The sequence below is a fragment of the Vipera berus genome (assembly GCF_964194415.1).
Source record: "Vipera berus genome assembly, chromosome: 2".
Classification (NCBI taxonomy): Eukaryota; Metazoa; Chordata; class Lepidosauria; order Squamata; family Viperidae; genus Vipera; species Vipera berus.
The window spans coordinates 240513031-240526453 of NC_138203.1; the positions used below are offsets into that span (position 1 = coordinate 240513031).

Sequence of the window (13423 nt, forward strand, 5' to 3'; positions counted from 1 at the left end):
CGTGGTTTTTCCTGAGTGCCTGTTATTCCCGGCGGAGACGAGGGATTGACACTTTCCTTCTGGCAGGGGTGGTCGCTAACGCCTGGCTCTGCTCCAAAAATCCCGGAGCAGAGACGCTGAGCAGCTCGGAGCAACTCAGGCTTCGGGGGGGCGCAATCCTTCAGCCGCCCAAGCTTTCAGCTCAGGCGGCCCCGGAGAGCTCAACCCCTACCTGGGGCCTCACCCCCTCCTCTTCTCCCGAGGAGGGGGCTTCAAATCCACCTAAACAGCTGATCGGCGCTGTTTTCGGTGGAAAAACACAGCTGCGAAGCGGACAGCCCGAAACGGCTGTCTTCGGCGCCGCGCCGCCACCGGAAGTCGATCTATGATAAGAAGGTAGATAATGTGTTTAAAGTGCATATTTTAAGACAGGCATTGTTGAGAGTTTGGAAGAAGTATAGACATAAGTTAGACTGTAAGATGCCATTGTGGGCAATTCCAAAACACGCAATAGAAAACATAAATGTTGGCTTCAAACATGATGTGACTACGTATAAGGAGATTTTAGGTTTGGAAAGAAATGTCTGGTGTTTGAAGCCGTATAACTCTTGCGAGATGAGAAGATTGTTCAAACTTGGTTTCAATATACTCAGTTACGGGCTAGGTGGAAAGAAGATCAGAAAACTGGTTTTGCAATGACTGATGAAAATTTGATAAAGCAAATTAGAAATCAGGGTCCAGCACATATCAAACAGATATATCTTGCATTGATAGAAATTGATTCAGAAACAGAACGTGTTAAAGATTGTATGATAAAATGGGCCCAGAACGTCCAAGAAGTTATTACAATGGACACGTGGGAAAAGATCTGGGTGAGGAACGTAAAATTTACACAAGCTCAAAACTTAAGAGAGAACTTTTATAAAATGTTTTATAGATGGCATTTAGATCCTAAAAAGCTTGCAAGTATGTATCCGAATTATCAGCCAAAATGCTGGAGGTGTGGTGGCGAAGATGAAACATATTTTCACATATGGTGGACCTGTAAAAAGGTCAAGGCTTTTTGGATAAAAATTTGGTGGAATATGCAGAAGATTTTCAAGCAAAGGATAAAGTTTTGTCCGCAACTCTTTTTGTTGGGCATAATTACAGATGCTACTGTTGTGGACACTAAGTTGATGTTGAATTTAATTACAGCAGCAAGACTTTTAATAGGTCAATATTGGAAGAAGGAGGAATTGCCGACTATAGAAGAATGGACTTTAAAGGTTTCTGACCTGGCAGAGATGGCAAAGATCTCGGCTTATTTGAAAGATCATTCGCAAGAACGTTATATTATGGAGTGGAGAAAATGGATTGAATATATCCAGAACAAATATGGGACTAAAAAGTTTCATTTAGCATTTGAATAAGTCTTCCTTTCTATTTCTTTTTTTTCTTTATATGTAATAGTAGTATTGTTTGTAGTTATCTTATATGAGCTAGAGAGTGATAGATTTAAGAATTTATTGTTGGTAGCATATGGATGTTTATGATTGTTCTTTGTTTTTATACCCTGTACTTAGCTCTGGGAAGTGGGGGGAGGGGGGAAAGGGGGGTGGGAAGGGAGGGATAGGTAGGGGGGGAGGGGGGATTGTTAAAGATAAAATGTATTTTAAAACTTTTCAATAAAAAATTAAATAAAAAAAAGAATGATTTTTACCTACATCCCCTACAGGAAATAGAAACAATTTCACAGGTCTTCTTGAAATGTCTTTTTTTTAATAGACATGGCATATAGTCACCCAAGATCAGATAGAGAGATCTCTTGCTTTCTTTTAGCTGACATCTCAGTAAATATTTGTAGAAAGGTTACCAGATTTCTTGTAATTGCTGCTGCTGCAAGACAAGTTAATTATATAGCAATCTTGTTAATTTGTTTCCTCCAAGGTGATTTGTATTCCTTTTGGCTTGCTTGTTTTAATGTCCTTTATTTATTCTGACTACTTTAATACATGCAGTATTTTAGTTTTACCTTCTGCATTTTGTCCTCTGACTATAAACTTAATTTAAAAACAATTCTAATTTTAATAATTATTTATCCATTTTTCTTAGCTTTTGCATTGGGCTGTAATACATTATAATGTGCCTGATATTTTGGTCTCCAAGGGCATATACCCTCCAAATAGTTTACATTATTACCTTTAAAGAAGATTTATTTTTAATCAGTGCAACATATATACTTTTTAACTATCCTTACCTCCACATCCAAAGACACAGGTAATTGAATTCCATTTCCTATTAAGAAAATGGTAATGCATGGAAAATAGTTTTATTAGTGCACCATGTCTGAAGCTTTTCTTTCCTGATGGAAGGTTGTAGTCCAGGATGCAAAAAAATAAATGACATATATACCATATTCAGCATACCAGCTTCCCTTCTGAAACCCTTAGAGCCTGTGGAGCTGATTTGGAAGGCATTCTTTGGAGTTTGGAAGCAAAATATGCGCCTTATAACTTGGAGAATATTGAGCATGTACTCTGCTGTGCAATCCCCTAACCAAAAGATTTCAATTATTTAATAAAATATTCATTAAGTTATATAATAATGAATAAAATAATAATCACTGTACTGTTTTGCCATATGTAAAGTCTTTTTTTTTCATAAATCATCCTAGGTCCAAACTGTCCAGTCAACCTTATCTGAAACTCCAGTGATGACCAGCCCTTCCCAGCGCATCCAGATAATCTCCACAGATTCCACCGTATCATCACCACAGCGTATTCAGGTATAGTTTTTTCTTCTAAATATAGTCTGTTTCATTTTTCTGCTTAATGTGTAGCATCCAATTTGTTCAATAGAGCATATTAATTTTATTTTTTTCTTTTATGTAATAATTTTAGACCTAATATGTAATTTTATAGTTATTTGGAGATCGTGTACAAGGAACAGATTTACTATGAGAAAAGCGATCTACTACTTGAAAGGTTTTATTTTATTATTGGAACTGTGTTTTTGTAAGCATCTTGGGAGAGAGCCTTCTTTCCTATTTGTATGCACTGGTGAGCAATACATGTTTGAAGACAATTTCTTGTTTCATTTTGAGTAATCATGTATGTATTCAAAACACCTGTTGATAGAATCTTTCCATTTTTATTATAGCATTGTTTTTCTTTTTTGCCTAACCTGCATCCATAATTTGGTAACAAGAAACACAGCATCCTTGATGCCTTAAATAATTCTTAAAGGTGAACTTAAAACTTGTTAAATTGATTTGTTTGTTTCTTTACTTATTTATTGTATTAAATTTATTCTCACACAGTCATGTTTTTATTTTTATTATAGATTGTCACAGATCAACAAACAGGGCAGAAAATTCAAATAGTGACATCAGTGGATTCATCAGTATCCCCAAAGCAACAATTTATACTTGCTAGTCCAGATGGTACTGGAACAGGGAAAGTAATATTAGCCGCACCTGAGACTTCTAATACCAAGCAACTTATTTTTACCACCACAGATAATATTGTGCCAGGCAGAATACAGGTAAACACCACAGTTAAAGAATGATATGTATATTGGATATTCAGTCTTAAGAGCATGCAGAAAGAGGGCTCATAGTTTAACTAATTAGCATAGTTCTGTAGAATTTATATTCTAGTCTCCACATCATATTGCTGAAATACTATCAGCTCAACAAAATTCAGATGATATCAAAATATAGAGGCAAAACTAAAGATGTGATTAAGATTGTATAGATCAACATTGTCATATTATGCAAACAAGGCAAGGGGCAGTGGTTTACATCATCTTGAGGCAATTAGTAGATGGCTCCCATGTGTACGAATCCCTATAACTTTTCTTCACTTTATCATGTACACTTTTAAACTTTTTCCTTGCTGTCTTGCTATATACTGTTTTTTTTAAAATTTTCATATTTCTTCACTTTCTGCATGTTTATTTTGCAGTTGCACATTTTATGTTTAAAAGTTTGCAGCATCTTTTAAATGCAATATCAAATAGAAATTATAGTGAAAATTTTTAAATGTTTCTTTTTAGATTGTCACTGACTCTGCCTCTGTGGAACGTTTGTTGGCTAAAACTGATGTCCAGCGGCCACAAGTAGTAGAGTACTGTGTTGTCTGTGGAGACAAAGCATCAGGTAAGATGCCAAGCTACTTGGTTGAAAAGACACATTTGCCTAAACACTCACACGGTACCAATGTTTCATTCAAAGGCAGGTTTGGTGAGGCTAAAAACAGAAGAAACTATTTTGGTAGTAGTGGGGATTCTTCAAGAAAGTAAAAAAAAAAACCTGACTCGATGTCTTTTTTGTAATAGTGATATTGTTAATTTTCCATAGACTTCCTGACCCCCAAATGCACATTATTCCTTTTAGTCACATATGCAGTGAGAATATCTCCCAGAGCACCTAGGAAATTTGCTGTGGTTCCCATTTAGAGAGGAGCAGCATTGTGGAAATTGTGTTGCCTAACAATGGAATTGTATGGGGTATTGAAGAAAGCAAAGTGGTACAACTAAAGACACCAAATCTAATTTTTGAAATACTGGCTTGGCCTCAGAGCAAGAGAATAGAAGATAATGTCTGGGAAAATTTTAGACTGACTCAATCAAATGTTTGAATGCTTTTGATTCTATGGAAAGTCCCATTTGATTTTTAAAAAATGGACTTAAGTTCAGTGAAAGTAAGGTGAAGAGCACAAGGCTCACAGTGATTTTGGCTTGCTCAAAATAGGACAGAAGAAAGAATTACTAGACAATGAATATAATAAATGTTCTAAAGAACAAATAGAAGCTTTCCTTTCATTTTTGTCTTCTTGACTGACTTTTCAGTTGACTGATTCATTTTAACAAAAACGTGGTAGGGGATTTTCAAATCAAGATGAGGCCAGGAGTGTAATGCTTCAGTGCAGTAATCTATTGGGTGCAGGTTGCCTCAGAAGGAGAATGCTGACTAGATTTTGAATTAGTCAGTTTGTACATTTCAGTAATTTGCTCAATTGAAAGTTTTTGCAATTATTTTTATGCAACGCACAGGAATGTTTCTCCTGATTGAGTTAATGCAAAAGATACATAAATAGTGACTTTTTATTAAAACCAACTAGCCATCATATTGTCAGAATAATTTTTCTTCCTTTTCTTGAGTCATAGCTCTTCAGTTATTTTCCAGAACAAAAGATACTTGAGAATACTAGGGTAATACTAGTGGAATAAGTATTTTTTAAAAATACTGAATATCTTGATAAAGCCGCATGACCATAGTGAGCATTTTTTGAAGGAATAGGCAAAGAGCACTATTAAAGCCTCATAGTCAAGAATGAGAAATATTCAGGAATTTTTTCTCCCCATTCCCTATAAACTGCCTAAGTAAGGTTTCTCAAACTTTGCTTCATCATAAACCCTAAAATAATAAATCAATTTGTATGCTTTGCTGTTAAATCTGGGCAAGAAATAAACAATACTTTGAATAATTACATTGTAATCTATATGTCAATTGGTACAATTATACAACATTGGAACTTTATAAAATACAATCTTCTTTAGAACAATAAAGCAATTATATTTAAAATTATGTAATGGTTAGGATAAGCTTGTTTACTTGTACGTAATTATTGAAATATGGACAAAACTATTTTTGAGATAGCCACTATCGTTGCATATTTATTTTTGGTGCATACTGCTATTTATAGCAGTAATTATAGGAAGTCCTTGACTTATGTCCAAAATTGAGCCCAAAATTTCCATTTCTAAGTAAGACAGTTAAGTACATTTTGCTACATTTTACAACCTTTCTTGCCACTGCTGTTAAGTGAATCACTGCAGTTGTTAGGTTAGTAACACAATTGTTAAATGAATCTGGCTTCCTCGTTGACTTTGCTTGTCAGAAGGCTGCAATAGATGATCACATGACCCCAGCTGTCATAAATACAGCTGTCATAAATACTTGCCAGTCCGGATTTTGATACTCTGAGACCAGAGTAATAATTGTAAGCTTGAAAAACTCTGTCACTTTTTTCAGTGCCATTGCAACTTCAGTCACTAAATGAATTGTTGTATATCGAGGACTACCTGTATGCATAATCCTTACTTTGCTTCAGCTTTTCAAGGCAGAGTGGGAACAAATTTTGCAAGAATTAGCTCTGCATGTACAAGCCATCACACTTGCGCATCCAAATCCGGAGCCTTATCAGAATATGCTCCAAACAAGAATAAGCAGGAAATAGCATCAGATAAGCAATCAAGAAAGAAAGAATACTCTAATTAAGGAACCATCAAGGGGGAAAAAAACCACCTCAGTCTAGACTGGCAGGGAGAGCATCTGTGTGTTTTGCTTTAAGTGACAGCATTAACATAAATTTGGCTGCTGGCTCTGTTAAATCTTTATAGTTTTTATAGCTTGGTTTTACAGTTCTTCACCATTCTGAGAGCTTTCATAGTGATAAGTTGTATAAATGAGTGACTATCGTATAGAGAGTCCTCAAGTTATGACAATTCATTCAGCCATTGTTAAAAGTTACCCTGTCATTGAGTGAAAGGACTTACAACCAGTCCTCAAAGTTCCACTGCTTGCAGTGTCCCCACAATCATGTTAGCAAAATTTGGCTGTTTGGTAACCAGATCAACAGGTTGCAGTATCTCCCAGTCACTTGATCACCATTGCCAGCCTTCCCTGCTAGCTTCCTACAAGCAAAGGTAAAAAAGAAGTTGGTGGGGAAAGTCACGAGTTGCTTGGGCAAGTCTGTCCCCTCCCCAACTTTTCTTGACTAACATGCACCATGGTCTCCCTCCCCCTCACTTGCTCATACCCACCAGCACCCTCCTTCTTCCCTGGCCTCCCCGAGATCACACCAAGGTGTACAGTCACCAGCATCTGGCTTCCCTGCACTTCCACTGCATTATAGCACAAACCCAACTTATGCGCAGCTTATGCTCAGCCTCCCTCTCCCTCTGCTACCTGTTTATTAACTCACAGGAGGTGGAATTATGTTACCTTATGTTTGAGTTATGATGACATCTGGGACTGCCTGAATTGCTGTTGCTAAGTGATAGGGTATTGTCACGTCACTCTTTACAGCTGTATCACTTAGTGACTGCAATCCCAGTCCCAGTTGCCATCATAACTCAAGGCCTATCCATAAGTGGTCTCCAGCTGGCTTGCACGCAAAATATATCTGAGTTTCATTACTGCAATATCATAAAACAATTCTACTATGATGTAGAACCTCAAAGAAATCCAGGAAAGCCCTTTGATTTACAAGACTTCGATTTTATAAAAATTGTAAAGTTAAAAGCAAATTGACAGAACCATTGACTAGTGAATATTGCATAAGTAAAAATTGTTTTAAAATGTACTTTTCTATTGTAATCGTATTTTCTTAGTTTCTTAGATTTTCTCCCCCTTTTTAAAGGTCGTCATTATGGTGCTGTCAGTTGTGAAGGATGCAAAGGCTTTTTTAAAAGAAGTGTGAGGAAAAATCTGACATATAGTTGCCGTAGCAACCAAGATTGTATCATCAATAAACACCATCGGAATCGTTGCCAATTTTGTCGGCTCAAAAAATGCCTTGAGATGGGAATGAAAATGGAATGTGAGTCCTACTGTCCATAAAATGTTTCTTTTGTATCAAAAAACTAAAAGTGGAAGTTTGGTGATTTTACTGATTAAAACTTGTTTCTACTATTTGGTACACTGATTGCATACTCCCAGTCAAACTGTTTTTGACGCTAATCTTTGGCTGAGCAGAAGTAAACATTTACATCTTCAAAGTTCAGAGGTTGTATTGTAAATGAAACAGCAAAATGTTTCAATTGGTATATTGATTGATGGAAATGTGATGATATTCAAAACAGAAATGATTATTCTGATTTTGGGAGAGCTTATATCTTGAATATGGTAGTGTATTAAAAAAATTAATCGACAACTGAAGGAAACAATTCTGGCAGCAGAACTGGGGAATGTATCTGTAAAATAGAGAGTCTCTAGTGTTAAATAAATCACTAACATCTTGGTTGTTCAGATCAAGAGCAAAGACAGGATGTGTAATGCCTGACTTGTACCAAAAATATTCCAGTTGCTTTTGGAAACCATTTTCCTGGATAGCTGAGAATCTCCATAGACATAAACCCAAATTTGAAGTTTCAGGAGTTCTCTGCAGCATATGGTGATGTAACTGTATTTCAGGCATTCAGTAACTGGATCACACTTACAGTCGTTTGCAGTGCCCCATGGTCATGTGAATGTGTTTTATTTATTTATTTATTTAGATTTATATACCGCCCTTTCCCGAAGGACTCAGGGCGGTTTACAGGGCATTTAAAAGAGAGTCAATACAAACGTTAAAACAAATTTAAAAAGATTAAATAAAACCCTGAGAACAGTAAAAAACCCAATTAAAATTAAAATTTAAAAAATTCTCAGCCTGGGCCAGAGAGCTCAAAGAGCCAGGTCTTCAGGTCCCGGCGGAATGAATGGAGGTTGGGGGCAGTCCTAAGCTCCGCAGGCAGCTGGTTCCACAGGGCAGGCGCACCCACTGAGAAGGCCCTACCCCTGGGTGTTACCCGCCGGCAATCTCTTACCGGCGGCACCCTGAGAAGACCCTCCCTGTGGGAGCGCACTGGACGAAGGGAGCTTGATGCTGGCAGCAGGTGTTCCCTCAAATATCCCGGACCCTCGCCATTTTACAATAGTTTTACCCTCGTTTTACAATAGTTTTGCTGAAAACCAGCATTTATTTCTGGTTTTTGGCAAAACCATGCCCGTAGCAAACCATTGGTTTGTTTGACAACTGCAGATTTATTTCATAACCACAGTGATTCACTTAACAACTGCCGCAAAAAACGATCATAAAATTGGGTGGGCCATGTAACTGATCATTTTCTGACCATCACAAGTTACAACATGACTACTTGTAGTTGTGTCAGTTTCATTTTACTACAAATTTGGATTCTTTGGGAAAATGCTAAGTCACCAATACTTTTGGCTGTGTCTGTAGGTCCTTTGAATTTAGCTATATTTCATAAACGTACATCTAGTATGATCCATTGTTCAAGCTGGTTCACAATACTTCACTAGTTAACTATATTGATATTAAAATGGATGCACAATTACAATTAATATTGTTACTAATTGTTTCAGGGCTTTCCCCCCCCCTGCATTTAAAATGTTGTATTTGTGCTTTATTTTTCTGAGACCACAAATAACATGGAAAAAGAAATACAATTATTTTTGTATGTAGGCTGGTGCATATTTGAAACTTGTTGCTTAATTTGGCACAGCCTGTAAATTTCTACTTCTTTTTTTGTTGCTGTTTTTTTATTTCTTTGTTCCTTTTTTCTTGGTTATATTTTTAAATATCTGTTAAAATAAAATAAAAAAGTGCTAAAAAGCTTAGTGCCATTAGTATATTATAGAAAATATCTCCCGACAACTTTGTAATAATATTGTATAAAATGGCTGATAATTATTCACTTTATCCTATGTATCAGAACTACAGGATGCAATAATCAGTATAGACTACACCTTTGGTTAAAATGAATAGTATATGTGAGTTAATGCTTTTAAGAATCTATGTGTTGCATAGAGTTTTAAATCTGTGCATTTGATGTGTTGTGATGTAGCTGTACAGAGTGAAAGGAAGCCTTTTGATGTACAGCGTGAGAAACCAACCAATTGTGCTGCTTCGACAGAAAAAATATATATTAGAAAGGACTTAAGAAGTCCTCTGATTGCAACCCCAACATTTGTTGCAGATAAAGATGGGGCTAGGTAAGTAATGACTGTGTCTTTAAAGCCCCTTTAGAGTTATATATTTAAGTTGTGAAAACATTTCAATATTATTTAGAAATTTACTTAGACAGAAACTAGCTTTATTTCCTTATAATTGAAACACTATTTTTATTTTATTCATTAACATTGTCCAACATTAAAATGTAGAATGACAACTATTAATAAGCAAAAAGAACAAAAAGCAAAATGGTATGAGATTTTGTTTCCATTCACTCTTTTCATTCTTTTTCAAATTACCGTATATTCTTGTGTGTACAGATATAGTATATCCTTGAGCATAAGACCATCCATAGATAAGCAAACTCTCAAAATTTTCATACCTTATTCTCAAATAGATTTATCCACAATGGTATATGAGCAATATGTGTGCTTCAAGAGAAAAACTTACTGTATATACTGGTGGATAAGTCCATCCAAACCAAATATTTTGGATGTATTTTGGCTCCTAAAATTCTGGATTTATCTGCAAGCATATACAATGCAGTATCTAAAGTACAAATCTCTAGAGAAAGAGAGCAGTGGGGTTTTTTGTTTGTTTATTTTTGTTTTACTGTGAGAACCAAGTTTAAGAATTGAATCTGGAATAATTACCTGGTGTAAAGACAGATTAGCCTGTGATTTATACTGATAGCCAAAACTGATCCAAAATGTTTTAAATCAACAATTAATAATGATATAGGATTGGATGAATCTTTCCATTGATTATTTGTTTGTGTTTAAGGAGTGACAATATAAAAGTTCCCTGTAATTTAAAAAATATCATTGTCTTTGACATTCTTGATTCAGAGATGGAGACAAAAATTATGTATTTAAACAATGTATGTATCTGTACATCTCATTGCTACAACTTTGGGTAGCTGACAAGTTAAAACCAAAGCCAGCAGAACGATTCAAAATAATGGGGGGGGGGGGGAAAGGTAGCAAAAAATTTATACCATGTGCCAGAAATCCAAAGAGATTATTTAATCTTGTATTTAATAGTGAACAACTAAGCAACATATTGACCTATCAGCTGGGCTTATCTAATACTCCAGTCCAAATTCATGGGAAAACAACTAGGTCTTAAGCATCTCATAGAAGGCCAAAAGGATTGGGGCTGCTTTAACAAGCCAAGAAGGGAGATGGATCTAAAGAGCAGATGGCTGAATTCACATCCTAAAGACCTATCCCTGTTTTGCTAGATTTGTTTACCCAGCCCTTCTACCAGTTCAATGTAATTTCTGCAAAAGCAAAACCCGAAAGTATTTTGATCAATAATTTCAGAAATCACAAAATTAAAAATCATCATGGTACTGTTCGTGATGTAACAAAGGAATATTGTAGTCTTTAATAACATAATGTTATGTTGTTTTTGTTATTTTTATCCTCTTCCTGAACAGATCAGCCAGTCTTCTTGATTCAGGGATGCTTGTAAATATCCAGCAGCCTTTAATACGGGATGATGGTACAGTGCTACTTGCTACAGATCCCAAGGTAGCCTTCCTTAGATTTAATTGCACAATTCATGTTTTCCTGTTTTTCCTAGTTGCTTTTATTATATATGAAGAATGTACATATTAATAGATAATTTGCGTGGAGTATATTTGATATTTAACTAATGGCACTTGGAACCAGAATTTCCACTGCCAAGAAGTGTGGGCATAAAGCATGACCACATTGCCTAGCAAAGGCAATCTCTGCTGTCCTGGATGTTGGTAACTAAATCTCACAGCCATTAGATGAGGCAACCTCCTGTCACCTTCACGCAACCAACTCAGTAGGGAAGCTGGCAGGACATTGCGAGTCTCAGATAGCTATTTAGTAGCCCAGTGGCAGACAGCAAGGAGCGTAGCAAGATTGGAGGGTGTATGAGGGTGCGAGGAAGGTGTGGCAAGGCTTGGGAAGAGTACACAGGGGTGTGCAAGGCTGCAAGGGGAGATTGCAAATGGGTGCAATGCAGGCTTTGGGAGGATGTACATGTGGCTGACAGAATACAAGTGCAGAGGAACTGGAAGATTTACACCAGTTAATTGCAGCCTTTCCTGTCGGCTTCCCCACTGACTTTCTGGGTAAGTCCGCAGGGAAAATTGCCAACAATGATGATATGATAGTGGAATGTTGCAACTGGTCATTAGTGTGACCTGATTGCCAAACACCAAGTTTGCAATCGTGAGTGCAGGGGTGCTGGGATGATTGGAACTTTGAGGACTGGTCATAACCATTATTTGTTCACCACCATCATAAGTTCAAACTGTTCGCTGAACAAATGATCATAAGTTGAGCACTACTCATTCAGACTATAGTAATGAAAAATAGACCTGGCTTTATCAACCTCCTGATGTGTATTATATTTGATTGATATTATTTATGTTTCATTGTAATTTTGACTTCATTTTAATTGCTTTTCTATCTGTATTAGGAAACAGGCACAGATTATATTTAAAGTAACTCTTTTAATGCAAAATGTTACTTTTTGTTTTGTTTTGTTTTGTTAGGCTGAGACAAGCCAAGGTGCTTTGGGAACACTAGCAAATGTTGTAACATCAATTGCCAGCCTTAACGAATCTCTTAATAATGGAGATACTTCAGAAATTCCACAAGAAGACCAATCTGCAAGTGAGATTACTCGGTGTGTGCTTCATATTAGAAATTTTTCTAATTGGTCTCCCTGACTATTAAAAGTAATTTTTCATTGATGAAACTACAATACTATTAATAATAGGTATTGCTTTGTTTTTGAAATTCATTGTATCATTCATTCTTATTTTAGACTTATGAATCAACCTAATTAATATTTCTTCACACAGTTGAATGTTGAAGAGTATTTAAGAAAAACAGTACAAAAACAACATATTGGTTATACCGTATGCTTTGTAAAGGTTTTTATAATTGAAAAAATAATAATTTGCCATGTGGAATTACAATTTAACTTTTTAAATCATTGGCAGACAACTTTGGTATCCTTGTGTAAAATATCTCTGAATTTATGATAGACACAAGTGTACTTATAGTACTGCAGTGCCAAAGAATCCATTCCATTTCATTTATTCCCATCAGACATCAGTAAAGTACTTTTATATGCCTGGAAACCCTGGCAATTTTCCTAGAGCTACAAATAACTTCCTGTTTGGGGGTTGATGATGTTATTGATTTGATGGACAAGATTTCAGTGGTTTTATTTCTCATTGATAAATGTAATATGAAAAGCTTATATGATATACTTACTCTTATTTGCAGGGCATTTGATACTTTGGCTAAAGCACTTAATACTGCAGATGGTGCCACAGCAGAGAATTTAGCCGATGGGATGGATCCCACAGGTGGTGGAAATATTCATGTCATCAGTAGGGATCAGTCCACTCCAATCATTGAAGTTGAAGGACCTCTCCTTACAGATACTCATGTGACGTTTAAGGTCTGTCTTTCCTTGATTTATTTTGGCAGAGCTATCGTTACCTACTTCCTTCTAAAAATGAGTTCTCATAATTTATAAAATCAAATCACATTACATCTTAGTGTGCTGTTTGAAACAGATCAAGATTTGCTTATTAAAAGGAAAAAATATAATTACCAAATGCTACCATTCTGTAATTATTTTTTTTTGAAAAAATGTTCTCTCTATAGTATTGCATTTTAAACTTTTCTGATATTGAACCGTTATATTTAATTACAGGTAGT

At 35.9% G+C, this 13423-nt stretch overlaps 1 protein-coding gene across 2 annotated transcripts in view; it reads left to right on the plus strand.

The window, feature by feature from the left end:
- NR2C2 (nuclear receptor subfamily 2 group C member 2) overlaps positions 1–13423 on the plus strand; it is a 77782-nt gene that overhangs the window by 32534 nt on the left and 31825 nt on the right. For both annotated transcript variants that reach the window (XM_081318086.1, XM_081318087.1), the window contains 8 exons: positions 2636–2746; positions 3304–3504; positions 4018–4120; positions 7389–7568; positions 9598–9745; positions 11146–11239; positions 12241–12374; positions 12983–13160. In XM_081318086.1, the coding sequence (XP_081174212.1) occupies positions 2636–2746; positions 3304–3504; positions 4018–4120; positions 7389–7568; positions 9598–9745; positions 11146–11239; positions 12241–12374; positions 12983–13160 (1149 nt within the window). The remainder of the gene's footprint in view (positions 1–2635; positions 2747–3303; positions 3505–4017; positions 4121–7388; positions 7569–9597; positions 9746–11145; positions 11240–12240; positions 12375–12982; positions 13161–13423) is intronic.